At 37.0% G+C, this 27,933-nt stretch overlaps 1 protein-coding gene and 1 pseudogene across 3 annotated transcripts in view; one reads left to right on the forward strand and one right to left on the reverse strand.

The window, feature by feature from the left end:
• Positions 1-27,933, reverse strand: part of BCL2L13 (BCL2 like 13) — an 89,090-nt gene that overhangs the window by 17,673 nt on the left and 43,484 nt on the right. The window contains exons 5-6 of one of the 3 annotated variants that reach the window (XM_026502774.4): positions 26,475-26,568; positions 19,492-19,635 (exon numbers count right to left, since the gene is read on the reverse strand). In XM_026502774.4, coding sequence (XP_026358559.3) covers positions 19,492-19,635; positions 26,475-26,568 — 238 coding nt within the window. The remainder of the gene's footprint in view (positions 1-19,491; positions 19,636-26,474; positions 26,569-27,933) is intronic. The other 2 variants (XM_026502775.4, XM_026502778.4) reach the window with 2 other exon arrangements.
• Positions 12,962-13,474, forward strand: LOC123001223 (BCL2/adenovirus E1B 19 kDa protein-interacting protein 3-like; annotated as a pseudogene).

Raw genomic sequence — 27,933 nt, forward strand, 5'->3', positions numbered from 1 at the left:
TGTAAGCCAAAACAAATGAAATGGAAATTTCAAAAATAACATTGTGAAGAAATAAGGGAAAAGTTAACAAACTGAAATAGAATTTAGTGTAAAATGACATTTTGCTTTATTTTTAACAGCTTAAAGCTAACAGAAGAGTTAAGAACACTCTGTTTCCTTGCTCAAGAAGTTTGTCAAATTACAACTTTGGAATAATATATGGCTCAAAAGTCAATTCAGACTTAATTGCTTTTTCCCTTGCTGTCATGGCCTTCCCTGCCTTACAACTTATTTCTTACTTGGAACGTGACATTTTAATGAAGATTCACCAAAAATGTTGTGCTCTTATGTAAGAAGCATTAAAGAAAGAAGAAATGACCACTGACATTTTTTTCTCCTGGGATCAATTCATATAAAGCAAAAATATAAAAATAGAGGCCTCTCTCTTTAACAATTAGTAAAGAGCAGGCTTTCACTAAAAGATAAAGAGCTTTTTTGGATAATACTTTGGGTACAATTTAGCACATGAGGGGTGCCTAGGTGGCTCAGTGGTTTACATGTCTGCCTTCGGCTCAGGTCATGATCCTGGGGTCCGGGGATCAAGCCCTGCATCGGGCTCCTTGCTCAGCGGGAAGCCTGCTTCTCCCTCTGCCTGCTGCTCCCCCTGCTTGTGCGCTCTCTCTCTCTCTCTCTCTCTCTCTCATGTCAAATTGATAAATAAAATCTTTTAAAAAAAATTAGCACCTTAGGTTGGGAATAACATCTACAAGTAGTATTAGAGCCAGTCCAACAATCTAAATTCATTTTTTTAAAAGATTTTATTTATTTATTTGACAGAGAGAGACAGCGAGAGAGGGAATACAAGCAAGGGGAGTGTGAGAGGGAGAAGCAGGCTTTCTGCTGAGCAGGAAGCCCGATGAGGGGCTGGATCCCAGGACCCTGGGATCATGACCTAAGCCGAAGGCAGACGCTAACGGCTAAGCCACCCAGGTACCCCTAAAATCATTTTTAGCACAAAATATTTATGTTGTTGGAAATATCTTTTTAGTCCCATTGATATAAAAAACACAAAAGAATAACTTCCAGGACTCAAAAACATAAAACTAATTTGGACCAATTATCAGAGTTTAAATATGCATAAACAATCAGAGAATTTTATCTTTCTTTGAAAACAAAAACAAAAATAAAACCAGAGATTGAGTAACTAGCCCCAGGGTCTCTGAGCCTGCTATGAGAACTGCTTGTCAGTAACATGCAGTAACCCTCACACACTCCTACCATGTGCCCTTCTGAAGATTTTACTGATATTAACCTATTTAAACCTCACAAGCCTCTAGAGTAAGCCTTATTATTATTTCCATTTTACAGACAAGGAAACTGAATCAACGGAAGAGGATAATTGTTCAAAGTCACTAAAGTGGATTTAAGTTCAGGCAGTTTACCTCCAGGGACCATGCTTTTATCAACTACATGACACTAACTCTTAGGCTGAAGTCCCCTGATTACCACACAAATGTTTTCCCCTGAATTTACAGCAAGAAGTAAATAGAAAAGGTTATTCTTGGGTGTTTTCTTCAAGCAAGTACCCAAAGACATGTGCATGAAACCCTTCCAATAAAAAGGAAGAGGGAGAAGAAACTGAAATATGGAGATAAGAGGAGTATCTTTAAATAAATATAAAATAAAATATAACTTTGGTTTTAGTGGTAGGAACAAAGTAAAAAAGCTTGTAGATCATTAAAAGAACCATTTCAAAAATTTGTGCTTTATTCTGCCTATATCGACTGCATTTTGCTTCCTTTTTGGGGGGTTCACATCAGTTACAAATTATTCTGCCACTTCAAGCAATATTTTACCTTCAGGGTCATAGCTGCTGACAAACTGAGCTCCTGACATACTTAACTTTTCCATCTGAAGATGCTTTGGCAGAACTCCAAATACCATATTCCCTGGTAAACCCATCTAGGGACTCACCTGCCCTAAGACGTACCAACAAACCATTATGGTACTTCTTGGCCTTTATACAATATCTGTCTCTCAGTATTCCCCTTAAAAAATAGAAACAGGTAATTTTACTCTTCTACATTCAGTCAAGCAGGATACCATATGCCCCTCAGATCACTATTATCCTAAAATGAGAAAACGCAAAGTAGGAAAGACATTCCAGAGAAGTAATTTTCCATCTATTCTGACAACCAAGACCCAGAAAAAATATACTTTGGATCACAGTGCAGTGAATACTCACACCTGCATATAAAACACACGGATTTCACGAAACAGTATTTACCCTCATTACACTAAAATTATTTGTTACAAAACCCACTTGGTGATTTTTAGATCACAAACTGTGTGTGAACTCCTGGTGTATAAAAACTCTGTTCTAACAAATTCTTACCTAAAAGTTCCCATAAGACAGTCTTCAAGTATCATTTATTATAAACAAAAACACTTTTTTGGCTTTCTATTCTTAAAATGGAAATGAGAAGCTTTAAGTCATAGTGAAAAAAGGCAAAAATTAATTTTATTCAAACTACTTAAGTATTAAATATAATCGTAGACCTCAGATGACATTTTCACCAATAAGCTCTTACGTAATTTAAAACTAAATCTTTCATCATGGAACACTACATCAAAAACTAATGATGTACTGTATGGTGACTGGCATAACATAATAAAAAATTAAAAAAAAAACAAACCTAAATCTTTCATAGTAAGTATTTAGTTTAGTACATGACATAGGAGAAAATAAAAGAGAAGCCTTACCACGGTGGACTTGTACTGCCCTTTTCAGGAGACAGACTTACTTCTAATGTAGCAACACAATCCCAGGAAATGAAAGACAGTGAGAAAGAGGAGGGAGGGAACAAGCATGAGTCAGGGAGAATCATAATATGCCAACTAGTCTGTGCCCTAAGTGCGCTGCAGGGCAACAAAAAGTCAGAATCAAAACGAAAAGGAATCTTCAGACTCAGGAAGAGGAAAAAAATATACACTCTTAAAGACATGTCTGAAAACCTGCCATTTGTAAAAATGTAGCATTTTCACAAAACACTTTTATATCATTATTTTTGTGAGATAGAGAGCTATTCTTCCCATTTTGTAATAGATAAAAATGAGGCTCAGAGAAGTTAAATGAATTTCCCCCAAAACACAAGGCTAATATTTGGCAGAGCTGGGGCCACAAATTAATCCTGTGATTTCCAATCTTTATTAACCCACCACTCTCTGGCAGTGTTAAAAAATAAGGTAAAAGGAGAAAAAAAACAAAAGTCCTATCTTATAATTCTAATGCCACATAAACAAAAGTAAAAAATTATAATCCGGGGCACCTGGGTGGCTCAGTCGTTAAGCGTCTGCCTTCGGCTCAGGGCGTGATCCCAGGGTCCTGGGATTGATCTCCACGTTGGGCTCCCTGCTTCTTCCTCTCCCACTCTTCCTGCTTATGTTCCCTCTCTTGCTGTCTCTATCTCTTCCAAATAAATAAATGAAATCTTAAAAAAAAATTATAATCCAATTGTAGCTCTGAAAAGCTAATTGCTAATTACAGTTAAGATGCATGTTCCTAATTCAATTTTTATTTCTAATTGCACCCCAATTAATCCTCCTTCGTCTTCTTACTACACTTTAAACATACCTCCACCTCACAGCACATAACATGCTACACATGGTTATTTATATTTTACATTTCTATCTCCTCAACCAGTTCTGAGCTCAAAAGTAGGGCCTATATTTTATTTAACTTTTGTATACTTAAAATCTAGCATGGTACCTACCATAATATATGCAATAAAGCAAGGTTCATTGCACATTAAAAATTAATCCCCGAAGGGCTTAAACAACATTACAGAAACTAATTAATCTTCACAAACTCCTTGTAAAATGGGCAGACATGACCTCCTCAGAAATTAGAGTTTATAAATCATCTGAAGAATATTCAGGAAAATGATTCATCGAAGGCCATGCAATTAGACAGTAATAAACACTCCAAGGCCATTCTCCTTCTCAAGAAAAACCAAGAGAGGGGCGCCTGGGTGGCTCAGTCATTAAGCATCTGCCTTCGGCTCAGGGAGTGATCCCGGCATTGCGGGATCGAGCCCCACATCAGGCTCCTCTGCTATGAGCCTGCTTCTTCCTCTCCCACTCCCCCTGCTGTGTTCCCTCTCTCACTGGCTGTCTCTCTCTGTCAAATAAATAAACAAAATCTTTAAAAAAAAAAAAAAAAAGAAAGAAAAATAAAGAAAAACCAAGAGAAAGAACATGAATTGGTGATGCCTATGAGTACTGCTCCATGGAACAGGAGCCCCAGCTTCTAGATTCCATACAGACATTTCAAAGGAAATACAGAAATATGTTTCACCATCACATGATGGTGAGTCTCAGGAAGAAGGAATGATCAGAAGTAGATGGAAACTCGTTCACATCTAAGGTATGGAAATTGCAACCATATGACTTATGACAAAGTCTGGGGAATAATGCCCGTGGATAAAGTAACTAAAAACAAAATGAGATAGATCCTTATTAAGTCTCAGCTTGAGGTCATTTTAACTTCTGGTTTCTGGGAAGCATGTAAGAAGCCTGGAAGTTGCCACTCCATCCTAACAACAAGTAATAAAGCTGAACAAACTGAGAAATCAGTAACTTCTTAGATCTCTAAGAGAAGTGAGGTCACAGGGCAAACTGCTGCCCCCAAGACTGAAGTGACCAATTGGCAATATAGGGGATCACAACTTACTAGAGTAGAAACTCATGAGCAGGAACCGCCCCAGGAACCAGTGTCCAGGTAGGAGAACGAGAACTGGAACTAGAACTGACAAACTGCTGGATTCACTGTGGACAAAACTAAGAGAGAAAACTTCAGAGTGACTTCCAATTTCCAATTCCACATGTAAGGGGCTTGAAGTCACCACTCTACCCTAGCAAGTAAAAAGCTGAAAAAACTGAGAAATCAACAACTATTCTAGGATCTGTAAGATAGAGAGGTGAGGGCACAGAGCAAACTACTGTCCCAAGACTGGACAGACAAGACAGGCGAATGTGGTGAGTCACAGCTTCCCAGAGTGGAAATCATGCTGGGGACGAGCACTGAGGTAGGGAAGGATGAACTGTAATTGATGAATTGCTGGAGGCTCAGTGTGGCCAACACAGAGTTAAAAACTCCAGGGGGGCTCAGTCATAGGAAGACCCCTACAATTCTGTGAGATTTACCTCCAGGAGCTCAACCAGGTGCTCTCAATAAATACTGGCAGGGGGAGGAAAATGAACCATTCTGAAATATATCAAGGCACTCTTTTTCGTAACAAGGACTGCCCTCAAGAGAAACTATTTAATCAGAATCTAGCCAACACAAGGGTACAGAAACACCCAACTCAGCCCACTCTAGCCATCTCATCCCACCTAACAGGGGAAGGAAAAACTGAGAAACACTTGTGAAGTTCACAGTGCAGAGGCCACAGGCTCAGTAAAAAGACTGACCTAATCATAGGGTTATAAAATCCTTCCCCTTCCCCCGAGGCTTCTTTACAGCAGTTCCTTTTACCCAGTACACCATGTCCAGCTATCAAGAAAAAATCACAAGGCATGCCAAAAGGCAAAAAACACAATTTGAAGAAATGGAGCAAGCATCAAAACCAGACACTGCAGATGTTGAAATTATCACACCAAGAATTTAAAGCAATTATGATTAATAAGCTAAGGACCCTCATGGATAAAGTAAACAGCATGCAAGAAGAGATGGGCAATGTAAGCAGAGCGAGAAATACTAAAGAAGAACCATAAGATCAAAAAGATCTATAACAGAAATGAAGAATACCTTGGATGGGCTTATGATTAGACTAGACATAGGTAAGGAAAGAATCTCTGAGCCTGAGTATAGATCAACAGAAACATCCAAAACCGAAAAGCAAAGGCAACAAAGAGGAAAAAAGGAACAGGATATCCGACTGTGGAACAACTACAAAAAGTGTAACATATCTGTAATTGGAATACAAAAGGAAAAGAGGAACAGAAGAAATATTTAAAACAATAATGACGGACAGCTTCCTCAAATTAATGTCAGACACCAAACGGTTTCAGGAAGCTCAGAGAACATCAAGTAGAATAAATGTAAAACAAAAACGAAACCCCTACACCTAGGCATACCATTTTCAAACTACAGAAAGTCAAAGAAAATCTTAAGACAACTCAAGAGTTAAAAACATCTTCCCTTAGAAGAACAAGGAAAAGAATTATATTGAACTTCTCATCAGAAACCATGCAAGCAAGAACAGACTGAACTAAAATATTTCAAGTGTTGAGAGAAAAAAACCCCACCAACTTGGCATTCTGTACATGTGAAATTATCCCTCATAAATGAAAGACAAGCAAAAAGCACAGACAAGCAAAAATTGAGGAAATGTGTTGTTAGTAGACTTGCCTTGGAAGCAATGTTAAAAGAGGCTCATTAGAGAGAAGGAAAACAATATAAATCAGAAACTTGGATCTCCATTAGGAAAGGAAGAGCATCAGAGAAGGAATAAGTGAAGGTAAAGTAAAAATGTTTATTTTTCTTATTCTTAATAGATATATCTGCTAAGTTTGTTTAAAAAAATAATAGCAACTCAATCATGTATGCTTACATATATAGCATACATATGCACATACATATAGACATACATACACATGCTTATATAAGTGAAATAAATGACAGCAATGATGTAGAGATGAGACGGAGGACTTAAGATTTTGTTATGATATGGTACTCACATTACTCATGAAGCAGCACAGTGTTATTTGAAAGTGAACTTGGACTAGTTGTAAATGTATATTGCAAACTCTGGGGCAAGCACTAAAAAAAGTAAAAAGAGAAATGTAATGGATATGTTAAGAAAGTAGAGAAAATGGAATCATATAACATGCTTAATTAAAACCACAAAAAGCAGGAAAAGAGTGGAAGACAAAAATAGGAACATATGGGCAACAAGTAGAAAACAGTTTTAACAAATATGGTAGATATTAATTCAGTTATTAATAATCACTTTGAACACCAATAATCTAAATGTACCAATTAAAAGACAGAACTTATCAGATTGGATCAAAAAACAAGACCCAACTATATGTTGTCTACAAGAAACTCTGAATATAAAGACACATACCTATTAAAAGTAAATGGATGGAGAAAAATATACCATGCTAACACTAATCAAAAGAAAGTAAGGGTGCCTGGCTGGCTCAACAGGTAGAATATGCAACTCTTGATCTCAAGGTTGTAAGTTCAAACCCCACACTGGGTGGAGAGATTACTTAAAAAATAAAATCTTAAAAAAAAAAAGTGGCAGTAGCTTTATTAATTTCAAACAGAGCAGACTTCAGAGCAAGAAAAGTTATCAGAAATAAAGGGGTTAAACATCCAAAAAGACATAATAATCTTTAACGTGTATACAACTAACAACAGAGTGTTAAATTATAGGAGGCAAAAACTGATAGAAATGCAAGGAGAGATAAATGAATCCACTACTATAATTGGAGACTTCAACACCATTCCATTAGAAATGGATAGATCAAACAGGCAGAAAGTCACTAATGACATAAATTCAACAATATAGCATCAATCAATTGGATATAATGGGCATCTATAATAATAGCAGAATACACATTCTTCCCAAGCTCACATGGAATACTCACCTAGACCACATTCTGGGACATGAAACACACCTTTACAAATTTAAAAGAATAGAAATCATACAATGTCTGTTTTCAGACCACAATGGAATACAACCAAAAATCAATAACAAAAATAGCTGGGAAACCCCAAAATACTTAGTTGTTAAATAATATACTTCTGAATAATACATGAGTCAGAGAATAAATCTCAAGAGAAAGTTTAGAATATTTTGAACTAAATGAAAATGAAAACATAACTTACTAAATTTTGTACAAGGCAGAAAGAGCAACGCTTAGAGGGAAATTTATAGCATTAAATATTAAATGCATATATTAGAAAAGAAGAAAGATCTAAAATCAATCATCTAAGCTTCCAACTTAGGAAACTAGAAAAGGAAGAGGAAATTAAATCTAAAGTAATCAGAAGAAAAGAAAATAATAAAAATAAGAATAGAAACCAATGAAATTGAATATAGGAAACCAATAGAGAAAAATCAATAAAGCCAAAAGCTGATTCTTTGAGAAGATAAATTCAATAAGAAAAAAAGAGAAAACACGAATTACTAATATCAGAAATGAAAAATGGGACATCACTACAGACACCATAGTGATTAAAAGGATAATAAAGGAATACTGTGTTCCACAACCACAAATTTGACAACCTAGATGAAATGGACTCATTCTATAAAAGACATAATCTGCCAAAACTCACACAAGAAAAAAAAAAAAAAAACTGAATAGGCCTGTATCTATTAAAGAAATTGAATCAATCATCAAAAATCTTCTGAAACAGAAAGCACAGGAATGCCTGGGTGGCTCAGTCAGTGAAGCATCTGACTCTTGATCTCAGCTCAGGTCTTGATCTCAGGGTCATGAGTTCAAGCCCCACAAAAAAACAAAGAAACAAAAACCAGAAAGCACAGAAAGCACCAGGCCCAGACAGGTTCAGTGGTGAATTACACCAAACATTTAAGAAATAAATTATACCAATTCTCTACAATCTCTTTCAGATGATAGAACAAAGGAAATACATCCTAACTCATTCTAGGAGGCCAGCATTATACTAATTCTAAAATCAGACAGATATTATAAGAAAACTACAGACCAATATATCTTATGAACATAGATGCAAAATCCTCAACACAATATTATCAAATAGAGCCCAACAATGTACAAAAAAGAATTACATGGCATGACCAAATGCAATTTATCCCAGATATACAAGATTGGTTCAACATTCAAAAATCAATTAATGTAACCCAACACATCAACAGGCTATAGACAATTAAAAAAAAAAGTCACGAGATCATATCAACAGATGCAGAAAAGCTTCTGACAAAATTTAACATCCAATCATGATAAAACATTCAGTAAATTAGGACTGGAGGGGAACTTCAACTTGAAAACGAGTATCTACAAAAAACCTATAGCTAACAAGTTTAATGGTGAGAACTATAAAGAGTCCCATTAAGATAAGGAACAAGGCAAGGATGTCATCTCTCAGCACTGCTTTTCAACACTGTATTGAAAGTCCTAGCTAATGCAGTAAGCCAAGGAAATAAAATGTATACAGACTGGGAAGGAATTGCTAAAAAGAAGACAACAGGACCCAAATGGATTCACTTGAGCTAATCCCATGTCACCAACCAAGACTTAATACCTAACCTAACTGCAATTTCAACCTCCTTCAGGAATGTGATCCTAACCAGTCAGTCTGGAATTTCCTAGTCAACACTGGTGAGATAATTCATGCAACAGACTCCTTGCATCCCCCTAAAAAAAGGTGACCTTGCCTGAAATAATCCTTTCTTTTGTTTATAATTTCCTTGTCCCACCTCCTTTCTACCTTTAAAAACTTCTCCTTTTCTGCAGCTGGTTGGAGCTACTTTCTATTTGCTAGATGGGATGCTGCATGATTCATGAATCACTGAATAAAGCCAATTAGATCCTTGAATTTACTCTGCTGAATTTTTGTTATTTTACGGAAGAAATAAAACTGTCTGTTCACAGATGACATGATCATCTATGTAATGAAAATCTGAAAGAATCCACAAAAATACTCCTAAAACCAATAAGCAATGATAGCAAGATCACAGAATACAAGGCTAATACACAAAAGTCAATTGCTTTCCTATATACTAGCAATGAACAAGTGGAACTGGAAATTAAAGACTTAATACTATTTACATAAGCATCCCAAAAAACAAAATACTTAGGCATGAATATAACAAAACAGGTACAAGATCTATATGAGGGAAACTATAAAACTCTGATGAAAGAAATTAAAAAAGAACTAAATAAATGGAGATATTCCATGTTCATGGATATAAAGACTCAATAAGATTAAGATGTTAGTTATTCCCAACTTCATCTATGATTCAGTGGAATCCCAATCAAAATCTCAGCAAATATTAACAAACTGATTCTAAAGTTTATATGGAGAAGCAGAAGACCAAGAATAGTCAACACAATATTGAAGAACAAAGATAGAGGACTGCCACCACCTGACTTCAAGACTTATTATAAAGCTAGAGTGTTCAAGACAGCATGGTATTGGTTAAAGAACAGAAAAATAGATCAGTGGAACAGAACAGAGAGCCCAGAAACAGACCCACAAAAATACAGTCAACTGATCTTTGAGAAAGGAGCAAAGGCAAACAATGGATAAAAAAGTTTTTTCCAAACGATGGTGCTGGGACAACTGGACATGCACATACACAAAAACAAATCTAGACATAGACCTTTTTTTTTTTTAAAAGATTTTATTTACTTATGTGACAGAGAGACAGCCAGCGAGAGAGGGAACACAGGCAGGGGGAGTGGGAGAGGAAGAAGCAGGCTCATAGCGGAGGAGCGTGATGTGGGGCTCGATCCCGGAACGCCAGGATCACGCCCTGAGCCGAAGGCAGACGCTTTAACGACTGCGCTACCCAGGCGCCCCAAATCTAGACATAGACCTTACACCCTTTACATAAATTAACCCAAAATGGATCACAGATCTGAGTATAAAACACAAAACTATAAAAATCCTAGAAAATAACGTAGGAGAAAACCTAAATGACCTTGGCCTTGGTGATGACTTTTTAGATACAACACTAAGACACAGTCAATGAAAGAAATGTGGATAAGCTGGACTTTATTAAGATTAAAAATGTCTGGGGCGCCTGGGTGGCACAGCGGTTAAGCGTCTGCCTTCGGCTCAGGGCGTGACCCCGGCGTTATGGGATCGAGCCCCACATCAGGCTCCTCCGCTATGAGCCTGCTTCTTCCTCTCCCACTCCCCCTGCTTGTGTTCCCTCTCTCGCTGGCTGTCTCTATCTCTGTAGAATAAATAAATAAAATCTTAAAAAAAAAAATGTCTGTCTATGACAATGTTGAAAGAATGCAAAGACAGGCCACAGACTGGGAGAAAAAAATTTCAAAAGACACATCTAATAAAGGATTATTATCTAAAATACACAAAGAACTCTTAAATAAGAAAACAATCAATCTGATTTTTAAAATGGGCCAAGCACCTTAACAGATACCTCACCAAAGAAGATGTACAGATGGCAAATTAGCATATGAAAAGATGTTCCACATTATATGTCATCAGGGAAATGCAAATTAAAACAATGAGATACCACTACACATCTAGTAAAATAGCCAAAATCTAACACCAACAACACCAAACGCTGGTGAGTCTGGAGCAGAAGGAACTCTCATTCATTGCTGGTGGGGATGCAAAATGGTACAGTCACTTTGGAAGACAGCTTGGTAGTTTCTTACAAAACTAAACATACTCTTACCAGACTGCACTCCTTGGAATTTACACAAAGAAGTTTAAAGCTCATATCCACACAAAAACCTGCACATGGATAGTTGTATCAGCTTTATTCCTAATTGTCAAAACTTGGAAGCAACTGAGATCTCCTTCAGTAGGTGAATGGGTAAATAAACGGTGGTACATCCAGACAAAGGAGTGCTAAAAATTCAATGCTAAAAAGAGATGAGCTATCAAGCCATAAAAAGACATAGAGGAAATTTAAATGCATGTTACTAAGTGAAAGAAGCCAATCTGAAAAGGCTATATATCGCATGGTCCCAACTATATGACATTCTGGAAAAGGAAAAACTATGGGGACAGTAAAAAGATCAGTGGTTGCCAAAGGTTAGGCAGGAGGGAGAGTCAAACAAGAGGAACACAGGATTTTTAGAGAAGTGAAACTACTCTGCATAATATTATAGTGGTAGATATATGTCATCCTAAATTTGTCCAAATTGCAGAATATACACCGAGAGTAAACTATAACATAAACTATGGTCTTTGAGTCACAATGATGTGTCCACAGAGGTTCATCAGTTGTAACAGATGTACCGCTCTGATGGGAGATGTTGATAATGGGGAAGGCTATGCATGTGTGCAGGCAGGTAGTATATGAGAAATCTCTGTACCTTCCTTCAATATTTCTGTGAACCTAAAACTACTCTACAGTTTATTAAAAAAAATCCACACCAGTCACATTACTTATAAGCCTCAATAAAGTGCTCTTCTCAATACCAGTACAATGGAAAAATCATCTCAAATATATTAAGACAAAAATGATCACAAAACATAAATCATAAAAAAACAAAACAATCTGCAGAAATCCAAAAGACATTTATCCCAGCCATTTCTTTTTATAATTCAGAGAACAAAATATTATTTTCCTCTCTGCAAATCTGTATGCCCAAACCCTTCATCCAACAGATTATAGCTGCCATCACCTCCTTTCCTGTAGGTTTTCAAAACTAGTTCCACTTTGACAGCCAGGCAGCTTGTGTTCAAGTGGCTGAAGACAAACACATTACCCGTGGAAATCGTACTACAGACTTTACATAACAGACATGCAACATCATGTAGTCAAATCATTCTCCTCTAGAAGAATGACCATAATGGTTTTAAGACCTGTCAATGTAATGTTTAACACAAAGTACCTTAAAGATGATTCATACTGACACTTTCTATCAGAGGATACATTTTCACCAATTAGTCAAAAAAGCAATCTCTTGGTTTTAAACACAAGAAAAACACAATGTGAAATACAGATTGGGCACTCAAATTTAGAGATTAAAAACACATTAAAAATTTAAATATCAACAAAGTAGTTATTTATATTATTGCTCTTTTCTTTAGCACACACATTTCAGTTGACTAAAAGAGCTACTTTCTCTGTAACAAATTATAATAACCAGCAAACTTGGATGTACTATATCGTAATAAAACCGAAAACTGAGAAGGGAATGAATTACATTCCCTGCATTGTAATTCTTCCCTCGTTGTAAAGCACCATGTAGGTGAGGAAGATTCCTGAGTGGAGCTACCATGAACAGCAGCAATGGCAATGATAATGGCAATGAGGAAAATGGGGGATGGCTCACGTACCTTCCTCAACCTCTATCTACACGGGAGACATGGAAGAGATTCTTTTGAGTGCACAACATGAATCAGGACAGAGTAGTTCAAGGGGAAATCCTTACTGTGACAGTCCTTCCCCACAAGAACATGGGCAGATTATATGTTTAATGTAGAAATGCACAGCAGCAGAGACCATAGCTCCCAGTCAGAAATTGGAAAAGAAAAGTTGATGCTTTGAAGCAAAGTACAGACTGTATGTCTGACTGGTCCAGCAGGCCTGAAACCATTCCCCCAGGGAGTTCCACTTCAGTTTCCACTCCGCTTCTGTGAGCATGAGGAAAAGCGAAACCAGGAAGAAAGGGGGTATTTTTTTCTGCAGACTCTCTTCGTTCCATCTCTCCTCCTTTCTCATGCTTTGGCTTTGGGTCTAGGCATCTATATTGAAAATGACTGAGCATACTTTCTGCCAGCACCTACTGAGGGAAAGAAAAGCCCCTTGAAAAGTATGAGACATGTGAAGTGGTGTATTATCACAGCAGTTTACTTGAACTTGAGACCACTGTAAGCATGACCCAACTTACCACCCTATTTTTGCATATCCAAGTTCCAGTACTCTCAAAACCAGTATTTTATTCAAACTCTGTTGAGGCGTTTTACTAACCTCATTCCCTCTTTGGCCTATAAGACGGTTTAGAATTTCCTAGCAGTTGACGGTTGTTTAGAAATTTGCAAGGGCTTCTTTTCCCACAAATGCCACCAACAGACTTGATTTCAGCTCAGGGCATGATTTCGGGGTCATGGAATACAGCCCTGCATCAAGCTCTGAGCTCAGCACGGAGTCTGCTTTAGATTCTCTCCCACTGCCCCTCCCCTGCTCGTGCTCTCTCTCTCAAATAAATAAATAAATAAATAAATATAAACAACAACAACGACAAGGGACACCTGAGCGGCTCATTCAGTTAAGCCTCCGACTTTTGATTGCAGTTCAGGTCATGATCTCAGGGTCCTGAGATCAAGTTCCATGCTGGACGTGGAGCCTGCTTGGGACTCTCTCTCCCCCTATCCCTTTGCCTCTTCCCCACTCTCCTTCTCTGTCTCTAAAAATATAATAAATAAATAAAATTTTTAAAAAATGAAATCAGGTTAGCAAATGATACAGAAAGCTTTGTTATTTTGTTTTGTTTTTCAAGACAAAGGAAAGCTTCCCTAAGTTTGAATTTATAGTTATTAAAAAGAAAAGAGGAGCGGCTTGCTGGCTCAGTCGATAGAGGATGTGACTCTTTATTTTTATTTTTTTTGAAGATTTTATTTATTTATTTTGACAGAGAGAGACAGCCAGCGAGAGAGGGAACACAAGCAGGGGGAGTGGGAGAGGAAGAAGCAGGCTCCTAGCAGAGAAGGCTGATGTGGGGCTCGATCCCAGAATGCTGGGATCACGCCCTGAGCCGGAAGGCAGATGCTTAACGACTGCGCCACCCAGGCGCCCCGTGACTCTTTTTTTAAAAAATTTTTTATTTGAGAGAGAGAGAGATCACAAGCAGGAGGGGAAAGGGCAGAGGGAGAAGCGACTCCCCACCAAGCAGGAAGCCCAACTCAGGACTCGATCCCAGGACCCTGAGATCATGACCTGAGCCAAAGGCAGACCCTTAACTGACTGAGCCACACAGGCACCCCGAGCATACGACTCTTGATGAGTCATGAGTTCAAGTCCTACATTGGGCCTAGAGCTTACTTTTTTAAGTAAAAAAACCCAAGACACACATATACACACAAAAATCCTGGGTAATAATAAACTATTTTAAACCAAAAACTAACTAACTAAATAAGAAGAAATTAAGAAATAATAATAAAAAAGAAAAGGAACATAAAACTTCATACATTGTAAAGTTTAAAAGAGGATTTTTTTTTTTTTTTTTAGAAAGGCAGACTGGGGGCACCTGGGTGGCTCAGTTGTTTAAGCGTCTGCCTTCGGCTCAGGCCGTGATCCCAGGGCCCTGGGACTGAGCCCTGCATCGGGCTCCCTGCTCAGTGGGGAGTCTGCTTCTCCCTCTCCCACTGCCCCTCCCCCTGCTTGTGCTCTCTCTCTCTCTCAAATAAATAAATCTAAAAAAGAAAGAAAGCGAGGCAGACTGTCACATTCAGTGCCTCGTTTGGGTGTGTCTGGAGTCCTGGAAGTTTGACTACCCTACATTCTTCTACAAATGGACCTTGAGAGCCTGTTTCGAGGTTCTAGCAGGGGAGCGAAGCTACTCCTATATCCTTGACGGAAGAATGGTCCTCCTCTATTGGGGAAGGTCGTCCTCTTCGACAAAGTGCACAGCCTCAGGAGGGACACACGTGGTGAGAAAGGAAAGGGACAGCCGCCTAGCCAGCCAGATCAGTCAAATCAAACCTAGCAATCGATGGGGTGACAGCTGTCACAGTCAAATCACCCTCACAACCAAAAGAGAGGATATTTTTGAGGCATTTAGAAATTTGAATGCTAAGAGGGTATTTGAGGATATGAAGAAATCGTTTTTAATTTTTTTGATGTGATAAAGGTAGTGTGATTTAAAAAAAAGAAAACCAGGATGCCTGGATGGCTCAGTTGGTTAAGCATCTGCCTTCAGCTCAGGTCGTGATCCCAGGGTTCTGGGATGGAGTCCCACACCGGGCTCCTTCTTCAGCCAGGAGCCTGCTTCTCCCTCTGCCTGCTGCTCCCCCTGCTTGTGCTCTCTTTCTCTCTGACAGATAAATAAAATCTTTTTTAAAATGTTTAAATATAAATAAATAAAAATAAAGAAAATCTTTATTTTTTAGAGATACATACTGAAAAAAAAAATTTTTTTTTAACTTTTAAGTAAGCTCCATGCCCAAGTATGGAGGCTGATGAGGGGCCTGAACCCACAACCCCAAGATCAACACCTAAGCCCAGATCGAGTCAGATGCTCAACCAACTGAGCCACACTGGTGCCCCTGAAAAATCTTTTAAATTCCAGTATACTTAACATACAGTGTTATATTAGTTTAAGGTGTACAATATAGTGATTCAATTTGATACTCAGTGCTCGTAAGTGTACTCTTAATCCTCTTCATTCATTTCACCCATCCCCCTATCCACCTCCCTACATACTGAAATTTTTTTTAAAAGATTTTATTTATTCATTTGAGAGAGACAGAGAGAGCAAGAGTAAGCATGAGCAGGGAGAGGGGCAGTGGGAGAGGGAGAAGCAGGTTCCACACCAAGCAAGGAGCCCAACGGGGGACTTGATCCCAGGATCCTGGGATCATGACCTGAGCCGAAGGCAGATGCCCAACCCACTGAGCCACCCAGGTGCCCCCATACTAAAATTTTTATAGATAGAATCATATAATGCCTGGATTTTGCTTCAAAATAATATTTAGAAGGGACATGACTGGGGTGTGAATAAAGCATAATTGGCAATGAGCTAGTGACTGTTAGGCCTAAGTGATGGGAGTCATTATACTATCTTATCTATTTTCATATATGTTCAAAATTCTCCAAAACAAAATGTTTAAAAGTAAGTAGTATGAGAGAATTAAGGTATAAAAATCCACTGCAGTCTCCTCCAAAAGAATAAAAATAAAAGAGTATAATGAACAGCTCTATACCAACAAATCTGAAAATTAAGGGATAATATCCAGGAAAGTTATCAAAAGTTGACAAGAAAGGGGTGCCTGGGTGGCTTAGTCAGTTAATGTCCAACTCCCGATTTCAGCTCAGGTCTCAAACTCAGGGTTGTGAGCTCCAGCCCTGTGTTGGGCTCCACACTGGACGTGGAGCCCTCTTAAAAATAAAATTTAAAAAAAAGTTGACAGGAAAAAACCAGAAAACTTCCCTCAAAGAAAACACCAGGCAATTTTACATGCATGTTATAGGAAGCAAGGCACAATAATTTAAACCTCATATAAATATTACACAGTATAGAAAAAGAGGAAACACCCTTCCCAACGCTAAATTCTTTTATGAAATGAAGCCAACATACTTTTAAAACTGAAACCAAACAAGAAAAATTACAGGCCAACTTCACTCATTGAGATTCATACAACTAAATGGTGAAATAATTAAAAGCACTCATTTTAACATCATGAAAAAAACAAGCATGCCTCCTAACACCAATTCCATTAATATTGTACTAGAAGATCCTGATTAGTGCAATAAATGTGTTAAAAAGATAGAGTTATTAAGGAAAATTTTTATCATTATTCACAGACGGTATGATTTTCTATGTAGAAAATCCAAAGATGGGGGCGCCTGGGTGGCACAGCGGTTAAGCGTCTGCCTTCAGCTCAGGGCGTGATCCCGGAGTCCTGGGATCGAGCCCCACATCAGGCTCCTCTGCTAGGAGCCTGCTTCTTCCTCTCCCACTCCCCCTGCTTGTGTTCCCTCTCTCGCTGGCTGTCTCTATCTCTGTCAAAATAAATAAAATAAAATCTTTATAAGAAAAAAAAAAAAAAAGAAAAAGAAAATCCAAAGAGGGGGTGCCTGGATGGCTCAGTTGGTTGAGCAACCGACTCTTGGTTTCATCTCAGCTCATGATCTCATGGGTCATGAAATCGAGCCCTGTGTCAGGCTCAGCACTCAGAGGTGAGTCTCCTGGAAGATTCTTTCCCTCTGCCCCGCCCCCCACTCACGTGCTGGCTCTCTCTCTCTCTCTCTCAAATAAATTTTTAAAATCTTTAAAAAGGGGGGGGGGTCACCTGGGTGACTCAGTCAGTTAAGCGTCCAACTCTTGGTTCTGGCTGAGGTCATGATCTCATGGGTTGTGAGATCAACCCCAGAGTGGGCCTGCAGCTGGTGCACAGTCTGCTTGAGATTCTCTGTCTCCAGGTCCCCCTCCCCTGGGGTCACGCACACGTGCACTCTCTTTCATTCATTCACTCATAAATAAATAAAATCTTCAAAAAACAATAAGAAAAAGACAAGAAACCCAGAGATAAATAATCAGGATAATAAGAGAGTTTAACAAATTTGCTGGATATGAAATCAATATGGAAAAGTCAATTTGATAAGGGTACCATAGTTGTATAAGATGTTAACACTAGGGAAAACGGGGTGAAGGGTATGCAGGAATAGTTTGTAACATTTTTGTAAATCCAAACTTACTACAAAATAATCTTATTTTAATAAATGATTTAAAAAATTAAGAAGTCCAACAATATTAAGTATTAGGGAAGACGAAAGAAACAAAAATTTTTATATACTGCTGACAGAGTATAAGTTTGAAAACCACTTTGGAAAACACTTTGGCATTATCTTGTAAATTGAAAATGTCTATATTCTTGGACCCAGAAATTCTACTCCCAAGTAGATAACCAGAGAAACTTATATACATATATATAAAACTGGTCTTAACAGCAATGTTTGTAATAGCAAAAAGGTGAAAATGTCTACTGATAAGATTATAGAGAAATAAATTGTTAATATCTACAGAATGAAATACCAAACACCAACCAATACATCAACCCAGATCATTAGATGATTTCAAGGGTAAAAATAGGTTTGGCAAAATGGGGGAAATCTTAGACACTACAATCACTTGTGGCCCTTCAAAGGGCAATAGATTCCTATCTGTAGTATTAAAATTTCATGGGGGAGGAAGGAGATGATTAGGATAAAAACGTTTACAAAGGATCCAAATAAATAAATAAAAAGGATCCTTAGAAGAGTGATAATAAAAAAAAACTGAGAAACAATGACCAAGGAGAGTCTCAAGAATATAACACTGTGTGAAAAAAAAGTAAGTTTAGGAGAATACACATAGTATGATTATTATTCACATAAAGTTCAAAACATACAAAATGTTATAATCGCTTAGAGATACATATATATGTATGATCAAACTATAATAAAAAAACAAAATTCAGAAGAGGAGTTATCCTTGTGAAGTAGGTAAGAGCATGCTGAAATCCTCTTGGCATATAAAAAAATTCAAAAGTACTGGCTGTGTTCTTTTCTTCAACTGGGATGGCAAATACATAGGCATTCATTTTATTATTCCTCATCTCTTAATTATTTAAATATTTTTTGTTAGTATAAAATGTTTCATAATTAGAATTACTCAAAATAACTATTTTAAAAAAACACCTATTGGGGCGCCTGGGTGGCTCAGTCGTTAAGCGTCTGCCTTTGGCTCAGGGCGTGATCCCGGAGTGCTGGGATCGAGCCCCACATCAGGCTCCTCCACTGAGAGCCTGCTTCTTCCTCTCCCACTCCCCCTGCTTGTGTTCCCTCTCTCTGGCTGTCTCTCTCTGTCAAATAAATAAATAAAATCTTTAAAAAAAAAACAAAAAAACAAAAAACCACCTATCAATTTAAGATAAGTAAAATCTTAATAATGAAACCATATGAAGAGTTTGCCACTGAGCGTCATGCAATCAATGTTAAATAACATTAAATGATAATATTCATATTAAACCTGTTGCTAAAAACAACCACAATGAGAAGCTTAGCCTTTTTTTAAAGATTAAAAAAAAAAAAACGTAATAGCTCATACCCAGCCACCTTGCTGAATGATGTACTCTGCTGCATAGTCCTCCAGATACGTCACACCAAACTGCAGCAATGCACTCAGAGGCTCTTGACCACGTCTTGTCAACTCCAAAAGCATTTGTTGTAGCAAAATCAGAGGCACCAAAATCTTCAATGCAAAGATGAGAGAGTAAAAAACAAACTGAAAGTCATATAATTCATCTTATATGTTCAGCTACTAGAAAATTATAACTTGGATGAATCATTATGGAATCTCATTTTTATTATAATAAAGGAATAAAACACTGACCCCTTACTAGAATGTCTGTGAATAATGCATGTAGATTTTATACCATAGGTTGGTAGAAATAATTATTTTATGAAAATAATTGGGCTCGTGTGTATGTGTGTATATGAAACATGTATAGAAAATTCATTGAAGTATTATTTATAACAGCAAAAGACTAGAAACAACCCACCAGGGACTGGTTAATAAATTTTGGCAAAATATCATGTAGTTGTTAAAAAGAATTAGACTGTTCACTGCTCCATCACCAAGACTTATTTTCAGTGAGAAAAGTGACAGGACAGTGTATATAATAATGGTACCATTTGTGTTTAAAATACACATACATACACAACACACATATATACATGTTTGTATAATTCTATAGTATCTCTGGAAAAATATACAAGAAACTGGTACTAGTGGTAGCCTAAGAAGAGAACAAAGTAACAGTGATAGGGTGGGAAAACAGTTTTCAGTGTATATATTTCTGTACTGATTGCAATTTGTACCATCTGCTTTTATTATCTATTTGAAAATAATAACCTTCAAAATTATCAGCCCTCTTATGATAGTCATCAAAACCTAAATAGGGGGGCACCTGGCTGGCTCAGTCGGTTAAGTGTCTGACTTCCGCTCAGGTCATGATCTCAGGGTCCTGGGATGGAGCCCAGTCGGGCTTCCCGCCCAGCAGTGACTCTACTTGTCCCTCTCCCTCTGTTCCTCCCCCTGCTTGTGCTCTTTTTCTCAAATAAATAAAATCTAAAAACAAAACAAAAAAACCCTAAGGAGGTATTATTATCATTACTAATAACCTTTTGGCTCAATATTTTAAAACCACCAAAATTTATGACAGAGGCATACGAGAGTCCCTTGCCTTCCAAAACAACTGCACATTGAAAAGAACTAAGCATTTTCATTTAACCTTCTTCATGCAATCTCTTCAGTCTAAAACATCAAGAGGGCCCCACATGCCTGGAAAAGGAATGCAAAAGGAAATGAAACCAATCCCAGTCCCTTGGTACTGAAATGCCAAGGTAATAACTGAGGGATTACAAAGTATTTCTGCAGAAGAGGACAAACAGAAAAGACAATGAGTTTATAGTCTTCCTAATATTCTTTGGCTTTTAAGTAAAAGCAGTCCTGAGGGAATCTATATCAAAGTCTGAAAGAAAGAATGCAACAAACACGTAACTTCCCTTTTCAATGTTGTAAAAGAACCCTAGCCCAAAATTTATTTAAAAACCCCTTCCTAACGCTAATGGTCTAGGGCTATAAAGAATACATTAGTTTTTCTTCACCATTAGAAAACCTGTCATACTATTAAAAACCAGAAACACCCACCCCCGAACCTATTGCTACTGTTCATGTCGCTGCAGTGCTAGCAGCAGCCAGGTACAGCATGTTATCAGTCCTGCTGACTCAGATCACAGTAACTTCAAGGGCCTGACATGTTCTATACCTCAAGACAGTCCAATTTCCCATAATAATCTACAAATGAATTTAAAGCTATTCATGTTTAAGCTCTATTACCTCTTAGGGAAATAAGCTGCAAACACTTTATACTTGCTATACAAAATAATACTTATTTTTATTTGTTCCAAATTTATCTCTTCCATGTATCAAAAGTAGATGCCCTACTTTTACTACATAATCATCTAGAGATAAATCTGTAATCCTCTTTCACTACTGTCTTGAGTCCTTAATCATATTCCCTCTCGTTCACCACATTTTTTAGGCTGAAATTCACTAATCCTTTGGCCTGTTCTTCATCTGGCAGTTCCCTCAGTGCTGTGATCATTTAGATAGCCCTTCCCAGATCTTCTCTGACCGAATTCTATCTTTCTCGAAATGCAGTAACCAGAGTACAGAAACTTCATTTATCAAGACTAACAAATTCTAACTGTAATATTCTTGATGATATACGTTCTGTCTCTTTTACCTATTTGACATCCTACCTTCAGGGACCCGTATGATGACTTCCAGGCCCACTATCTTCTAAGTATAATTTAGACTGTCTTTATATAGTTAAACCCACCTGCCCTCTAATTTTTGTAATCACACACAAAACCTCGTAAGTTATTTCTACAACTGATTCCATCAACTTGGCAGTGTACTACCCATAAGAAATTATCACCTAATATCTGCTATTTTTTTGTACTCCCCCTCCCACAGTACTTAAAAAAAAAAAAAAAAAGCTTAAAAAAAGAAAACTGGATCCCCAAGCATCCATTCCTAAAAGGTCCCCACTATTCATATCTCTAAGACTAAAAAGGAACCAAATAGTCTTACTCTTTGAATTCCTCTAAGTCATTTCCTTACTGGATAATAGTAATCCCCACAACACATATAAATTATTTTTCTCTCCAATAACTTTTGTAAAGGAATGCTAAGGTAATTCTGACCATCAAAAAGGAATACCTCCATTCACTGTCTCCTCATAGGTACCATGCTAACATATTATCTTATTATTAAAGAATGTATAGCTTGCTGGGTACAAAAATGAAGTATATTAATTTATAGCTCCAAGGGTCTGTTCCAGTAGAATAGACATTTGTAATGATAAAATACATATTTTGATCCATCAATTTACTATTTAGTAACCAATTTATAACTTAACAATTCCAGTAAATGTCATATCCCACAAATTTTATCTGTTTTGATTGATTAGGTTTGAATGTTTGACCTATCTGCTTCAAAATAAAATTTAAGCAACAACCAGGCATTATGTATCACCCAGTGTGATGCCACAGGAAATAAGGAACATTACCAATGAAGTATTCTTGACAAAAAGATTAAACCTGAATATGACTAGGCTTCTAGATCTACCTACCAATGGAAAGGAAATATAGATACAAAGGAATATGTTAAGTGACATCTCAGTGATACAGTCAATAAAATCCAGAAAGTAGGAAATTTTACAGAAGAAATAACTTGTAAGCAAAGAAAAAAACTAGAGAGAGAGAGAGAGTATAACTACATATTAAAGGAGCCTTAAGACACATACTACATGATTGCATTTATATGAAATATCCAGAACAGGCAAATTTAGAGACCAAGTAATATTGCTAGGAGCTGGGAGGAACAGGAAACGGAGAGTGACTACTACAAGGTGTGGGGTTTCCTTATGGCAAGATAAAAATGTTCTGGAATTAGACAATGCAGACAGCTGCATAACTATGTGAATGTACTAAAAAACCACTGAATTGTATGCTTTAGAAGGGTAAATATAAATTTTATGGTATGAATTATATTTCATTTTTTTTAATAAGTAAAGACAAAGAGACTTATCAGCCAAATGCAATGCATGGACCTTGTTTGGATCACAATTCAAAAAATCACCTTAGAAAAATTCCTTTGTGAGACAACTGGAAAAATCTGAATACTAAACAAATTATGCGATGATAGAATTACTGTTAATATTTTGAGGTATAAGTATAATAGTAGTATCAGTTGGTTAAGAAAAAGAGATACATCAAAAAAAGGGCTACATCATCCTTGGAAATACACACTAATGCATTTATGAAGAAATACATACTAATGTATTTATGAATCAAGTGATGTCTAGGGCCTACTTCGAAATAATCTGCGGGAGAATGGGAAATTGGTAAAACAAGACCAGCCATATGCTGATAATTACTGAAGACGAGTGACAAGATACATGGGATTTGCTGTATTATTCGCTGTGCTTTTGTGTATGCTTGAAATTTTAATAAAGATTTAAAAATATTAGTGATTTAATATGTCACTAAAAATTAACCAGGCAAATAATTCATTTACTTCTGCTATTATTTTTCTAAAGTTTATTTATTACGCAATGAACAGCATGTACTAACACTATAGCTGACTCTCTTTTTCCAGTTAAAATGTTTATTTTATTCTATAATTATTTTTAAAAAGATTTTATTTTTAAGTAATCCCTACACCAAACATGGGACCCAAACCCACAACCCCGAGATTAAGAGGCATATGTTCTACTGACTGAGCCAGCCAGGGGCCCCGACAGTGTTTATTTTAAAAAGGATATAAAGGGGGTGAGAAAAATAGAGGATAGTAAGATATAAAGTGTGATGTGTCTCTGCACACCATTTACAGTACCAGAACACCATTAAAATAATTGTTTTTATCAGGGTCAAAAAAAATGCAGTGATCATTACTGTGTCGTGAGCAGTTACGGAATTTTGCAGATACCATAATTATAGTCAGCAGTCCGATGGCATGCACAGTGCCTTCAATTAATGTACTTGAGCATGATTATATTTCTGGCAGGCTCTACACCCCCAAGAAAAGGCAAAGGTAAGCACTTCATGGCTTTTTCTCTTTGATGATCATTCTTTTTCTCAGAAGCAGAGAAATACATGGGAAAAAACAATACCCATGTGGGGGCAGGAGAAGAAAGAAAAGAACCCACAATTTGGAGATAATTACTATGTATTAATGTTTTGGCACATATTTCAATTGTTTTTCTAGACATATACATACCTACATTTCTACATGGACTTTTTTTTTTTGGACTTCTTTTTTTAAAGGATCATACTATTAATACAGGCTTGTGACCAGCTTTCTTCCTCCACCTCTTTTGATATAGAGATGCTTTCAGAATCCTTATACAGATAAACAGATATTCACTCAGTTTATCTCTAATGTGGCATGCTCTGTGGACATTTTTTTTCTCTTCTCTCTGATGCATGTTTCATTTGAGCCTCATTTACCTACCAGACAGCCACATTCTTTTCAGCCTTAGAGGACTCAGTAGGAGAGTAATACTGGATTCAGCAGAGCAAATAATACTCTAACTGGCATGCCTCATTTATATGAGGTATTTATTCAAGCCACAGCCTTGGCCCTTGGTCCAGCTGAGGGACTAAAATGAAGCAGACGATGGAAAAATCAGACGGGTGAAGAGAGAGAGCGAAGTCTGGGGTTTACCCAGATTTTTTTTTTAGGACAACCCTAGGATCGAGGGGAGGAGGACATACAAGAGTGGACTATTAACAGTCACTGCACAAGAGGTAAAGGAAGAGAACATAAAATAGGGGAAGAAGGCTAGTAATACTAGGTACCTAAACATGTGTAGTTTGACCTACTAAGAAATATATCATAACCCAGCTCATTCTTATTTATAAAACGAATAAATGCATTTCAAATATCCAAATCAGAGGGCTTTTTATTCCAAGAAAGGAAATGAAACAAGCTTTTTAAATAAGTTATTTGCAGCTAAATAACATAGTAAAACTCCGTAACAGTGACTATTTTCGAGCAAGTTCTCCTGTGTTAAATCTAACGTAATAGCTACTGTTTACTGTGTTCTTACTATGGTGCCAGGCAATGTGCTAAATAAGCATTTAACCTATATTATGTCATTTAAATCTAGTAAAATTTATGAGGTTAGTATGATCAGATCCATTTCACATATGTGAAATGCCTAGCTGGCTCAGTTGGAAGTGTGTGCTACTTTTGATCCTCGGGGTCATTAGTTAGAGCCCCATGTTGGGTGAAGAGATTACTTAAACAAAACTTAGAAAGAAAAAAAAAAGTATAGAGAGCTTAATGAATTGTCCAAAGATACACACCTAGTCTGTGGCAAAGCTGATATTTGAAATAAGTCCAATTACAAAACCTATGATGCTAATTATTATGCTATAACGCTTCCAAAGCCTGTATTATAAAGTGACTAAAAACACTATACATAAATTAGGTATGTAAGGTCACACTGTCTGGCTCATACTATTAATAGTTCTGAGTAGAGGGCAAGGGGTGGGGGGATGGATTAAACAGGTGATGCGGATTAAGGAGTGCATTTGTCATGATAAGAACCAAGTGATATATGGAATTGTTGGATAAAAATGAAAACTTAAAAAAAAATCAATCCAGAGTAGAGGTGGGTATTTATAAAAATGATTCTACTGAATTTTCTCATCCCTAACACAAGATCACTAAGGGCCACACTTCTTCCTCATACTGAGCTGAGCCCTCCTATACTGCATTTCCTTAGACTTTCTGCCTGTAAATAAATGGATAATACAGTCTGAGATCATGGATGAGCGGTATGGTACAGTGGAAAAAACACTAAAGCTGGAATCAGAAGATCTGAGATCTCAGCTCTAGCACTGGTTTCAATATTTCCTAGTCAAGGGGTCCTGGACAAGTCACTTAACTTTTTTCTCTGATTATTCGCCTCATCTAACTAAATACATAACAAAACAAAAGCTAATGAAATCCATTCTGTTTTCTGCAAAGGATGATTGTGATGATCCAATGAGATGTGACATCAGATACCTTGTAAACTATAAAACACAAATGGTATTACTCATTTAAGAGAACCAGAAGAAAAAAGAGAGAGAGAGAGAGAAAACCAGAAGAAGCGGTCTCCCAAATGAAGCTCTTATTCTTTTTCGCCCCAAGACATACACACAGGATAACAAATAACCATCTGGAGATAAATGTCACGTCTAATACAGAGAAGTGAAGAAATGATAGAAAATTCAGAATAGGTAGGAAGAAAGAATGGCATACTATGGGACTCATATTTTTGGGCCAACCAGAATCTCACAGGATTAATCAAAAAACCACTTTAATCAAAAACGTCCACTTACCATAATTGGATTTATGCATTAAATAATGAGCTCTAACAGTTTTCTTTTATATGATGTTAACAATTTCTCCTGCTCTTTAATCAACACACTAAAATCTTGTAAGAGAAAAGATAATTTGGTTAATACCTTATTCCAGCCGCTGGCATGAACTGTGGTCTCCAGTGTACATTCCCGATATGCCTGATATGTCACTGGCCTGTAGAGATTTTTTTTTAAAAGTCTGGGTCACAAAGAAGGAAAATTCTAAATTTCCAGATGAATAAATATACAGTCACTATTCTGTGTTGAACTTTTTGCTAAAGTACCAAAGACTATTCAATATACTGTTTCGTATGAGATGTGCTTTTAACATTTGGTATGCATTTACTTCAAGCATTCCCTATTCGCTGAGAGGCATGCTATCAGCTTGGGAAAGCAACTAATAACATAACAAGATAATAATAAATAATAACACTTCTAAAGTAATTGTTTGAAACTCATCCAACAGGATTTCCATGTTGCAGATAAACACACACTTGGGTTATTAAAATAAGATTAAATAGTAACAAAAATAACCTCATTATTAAAAGCAATTTTAACTTTTTTAAAAGGCAAAAAACTTAAAACATTTCAAAATTAAAGAAACATGTCACTGAAAGACCTCTCAAATTGAGGATATAAGGAGCTGGACTAAACAAGGCCAATAAACAGAGCTCTATTTTTAACTTGGAGTCTTATGACATAAAATCCTGGAGGGCAGAGATAAGCCTTTCTGATTATTTCCACATAAGTTCGAGTCATACCAAAACCGAAATCACTGAGTGATGACAACAACACTCACTAATTTACTGAGGGAATTTGGGTACTACGTTTAAGACTTGATTTCAGAGGCGCCTGGGTGGCACAGTCGTTAAGCGTCTGCCTTCGGCTCAGGGCGTGATCCCGGCGTTCCGGGATCGAGCCCCACATCAGGCTTCTCTGCTAGGAGCCTGCTTCTTCCTCTCCCACTCCCCCTGCTTGTATTCCCTCTCTCACTGGCTGTCTGTCAAATACATAAATAAAATCTTAAAAAAAAAAAAAAAAAAAAAGACACGGACTTAAAAAAAAAAAAAGACTTGATTTCATGTACAAATTAAAAACAACAACAAAGACTTGGTACCAAGTGGCATACGAAAGCATCAACAGCCTGAATATCAGATTTAATAAAATCTACCCCCCATTTTTGTGGGCAAAGTATTAACATATATGTAAAAAAGGGGAGAAATCTTGCTTTTATAGGATTTTAAAATCCATTCCAAAGGCATTTTCTGCTCTGACTCGGGTCTGTGATCTCTTCAGCCTATGAAATTTAATAATTGAAGACAGCTACCACTTATCGGTAGCCTACCGTTCAGTTTTATATTTTTATATGTTTATATTTTATATTACATACTATCATTTTACACATCAGGAAACTGAAGCTCAGAGAAGCTATCCCAAATCCACATAGCTGGCAACCAGCAATGCAGGAGTTCACACCCAACTACATCTGGATCCAAAGGCCACACTACTCCTATTTTAAATCAGGATTTTGAAACATGCCACAGTAATGTCTCGATGCCACATG

This window comes from Ursus arctos, unplaced genomic scaffold (assembly GCF_023065955.2).
Source record: "Ursus arctos isolate Adak ecotype North America unplaced genomic scaffold, UrsArc2.0 scaffold_26, whole genome shotgun sequence".
NCBI lineage: Eukaryota > Metazoa > Chordata > Mammalia > Carnivora > Ursidae > Ursus > Ursus arctos.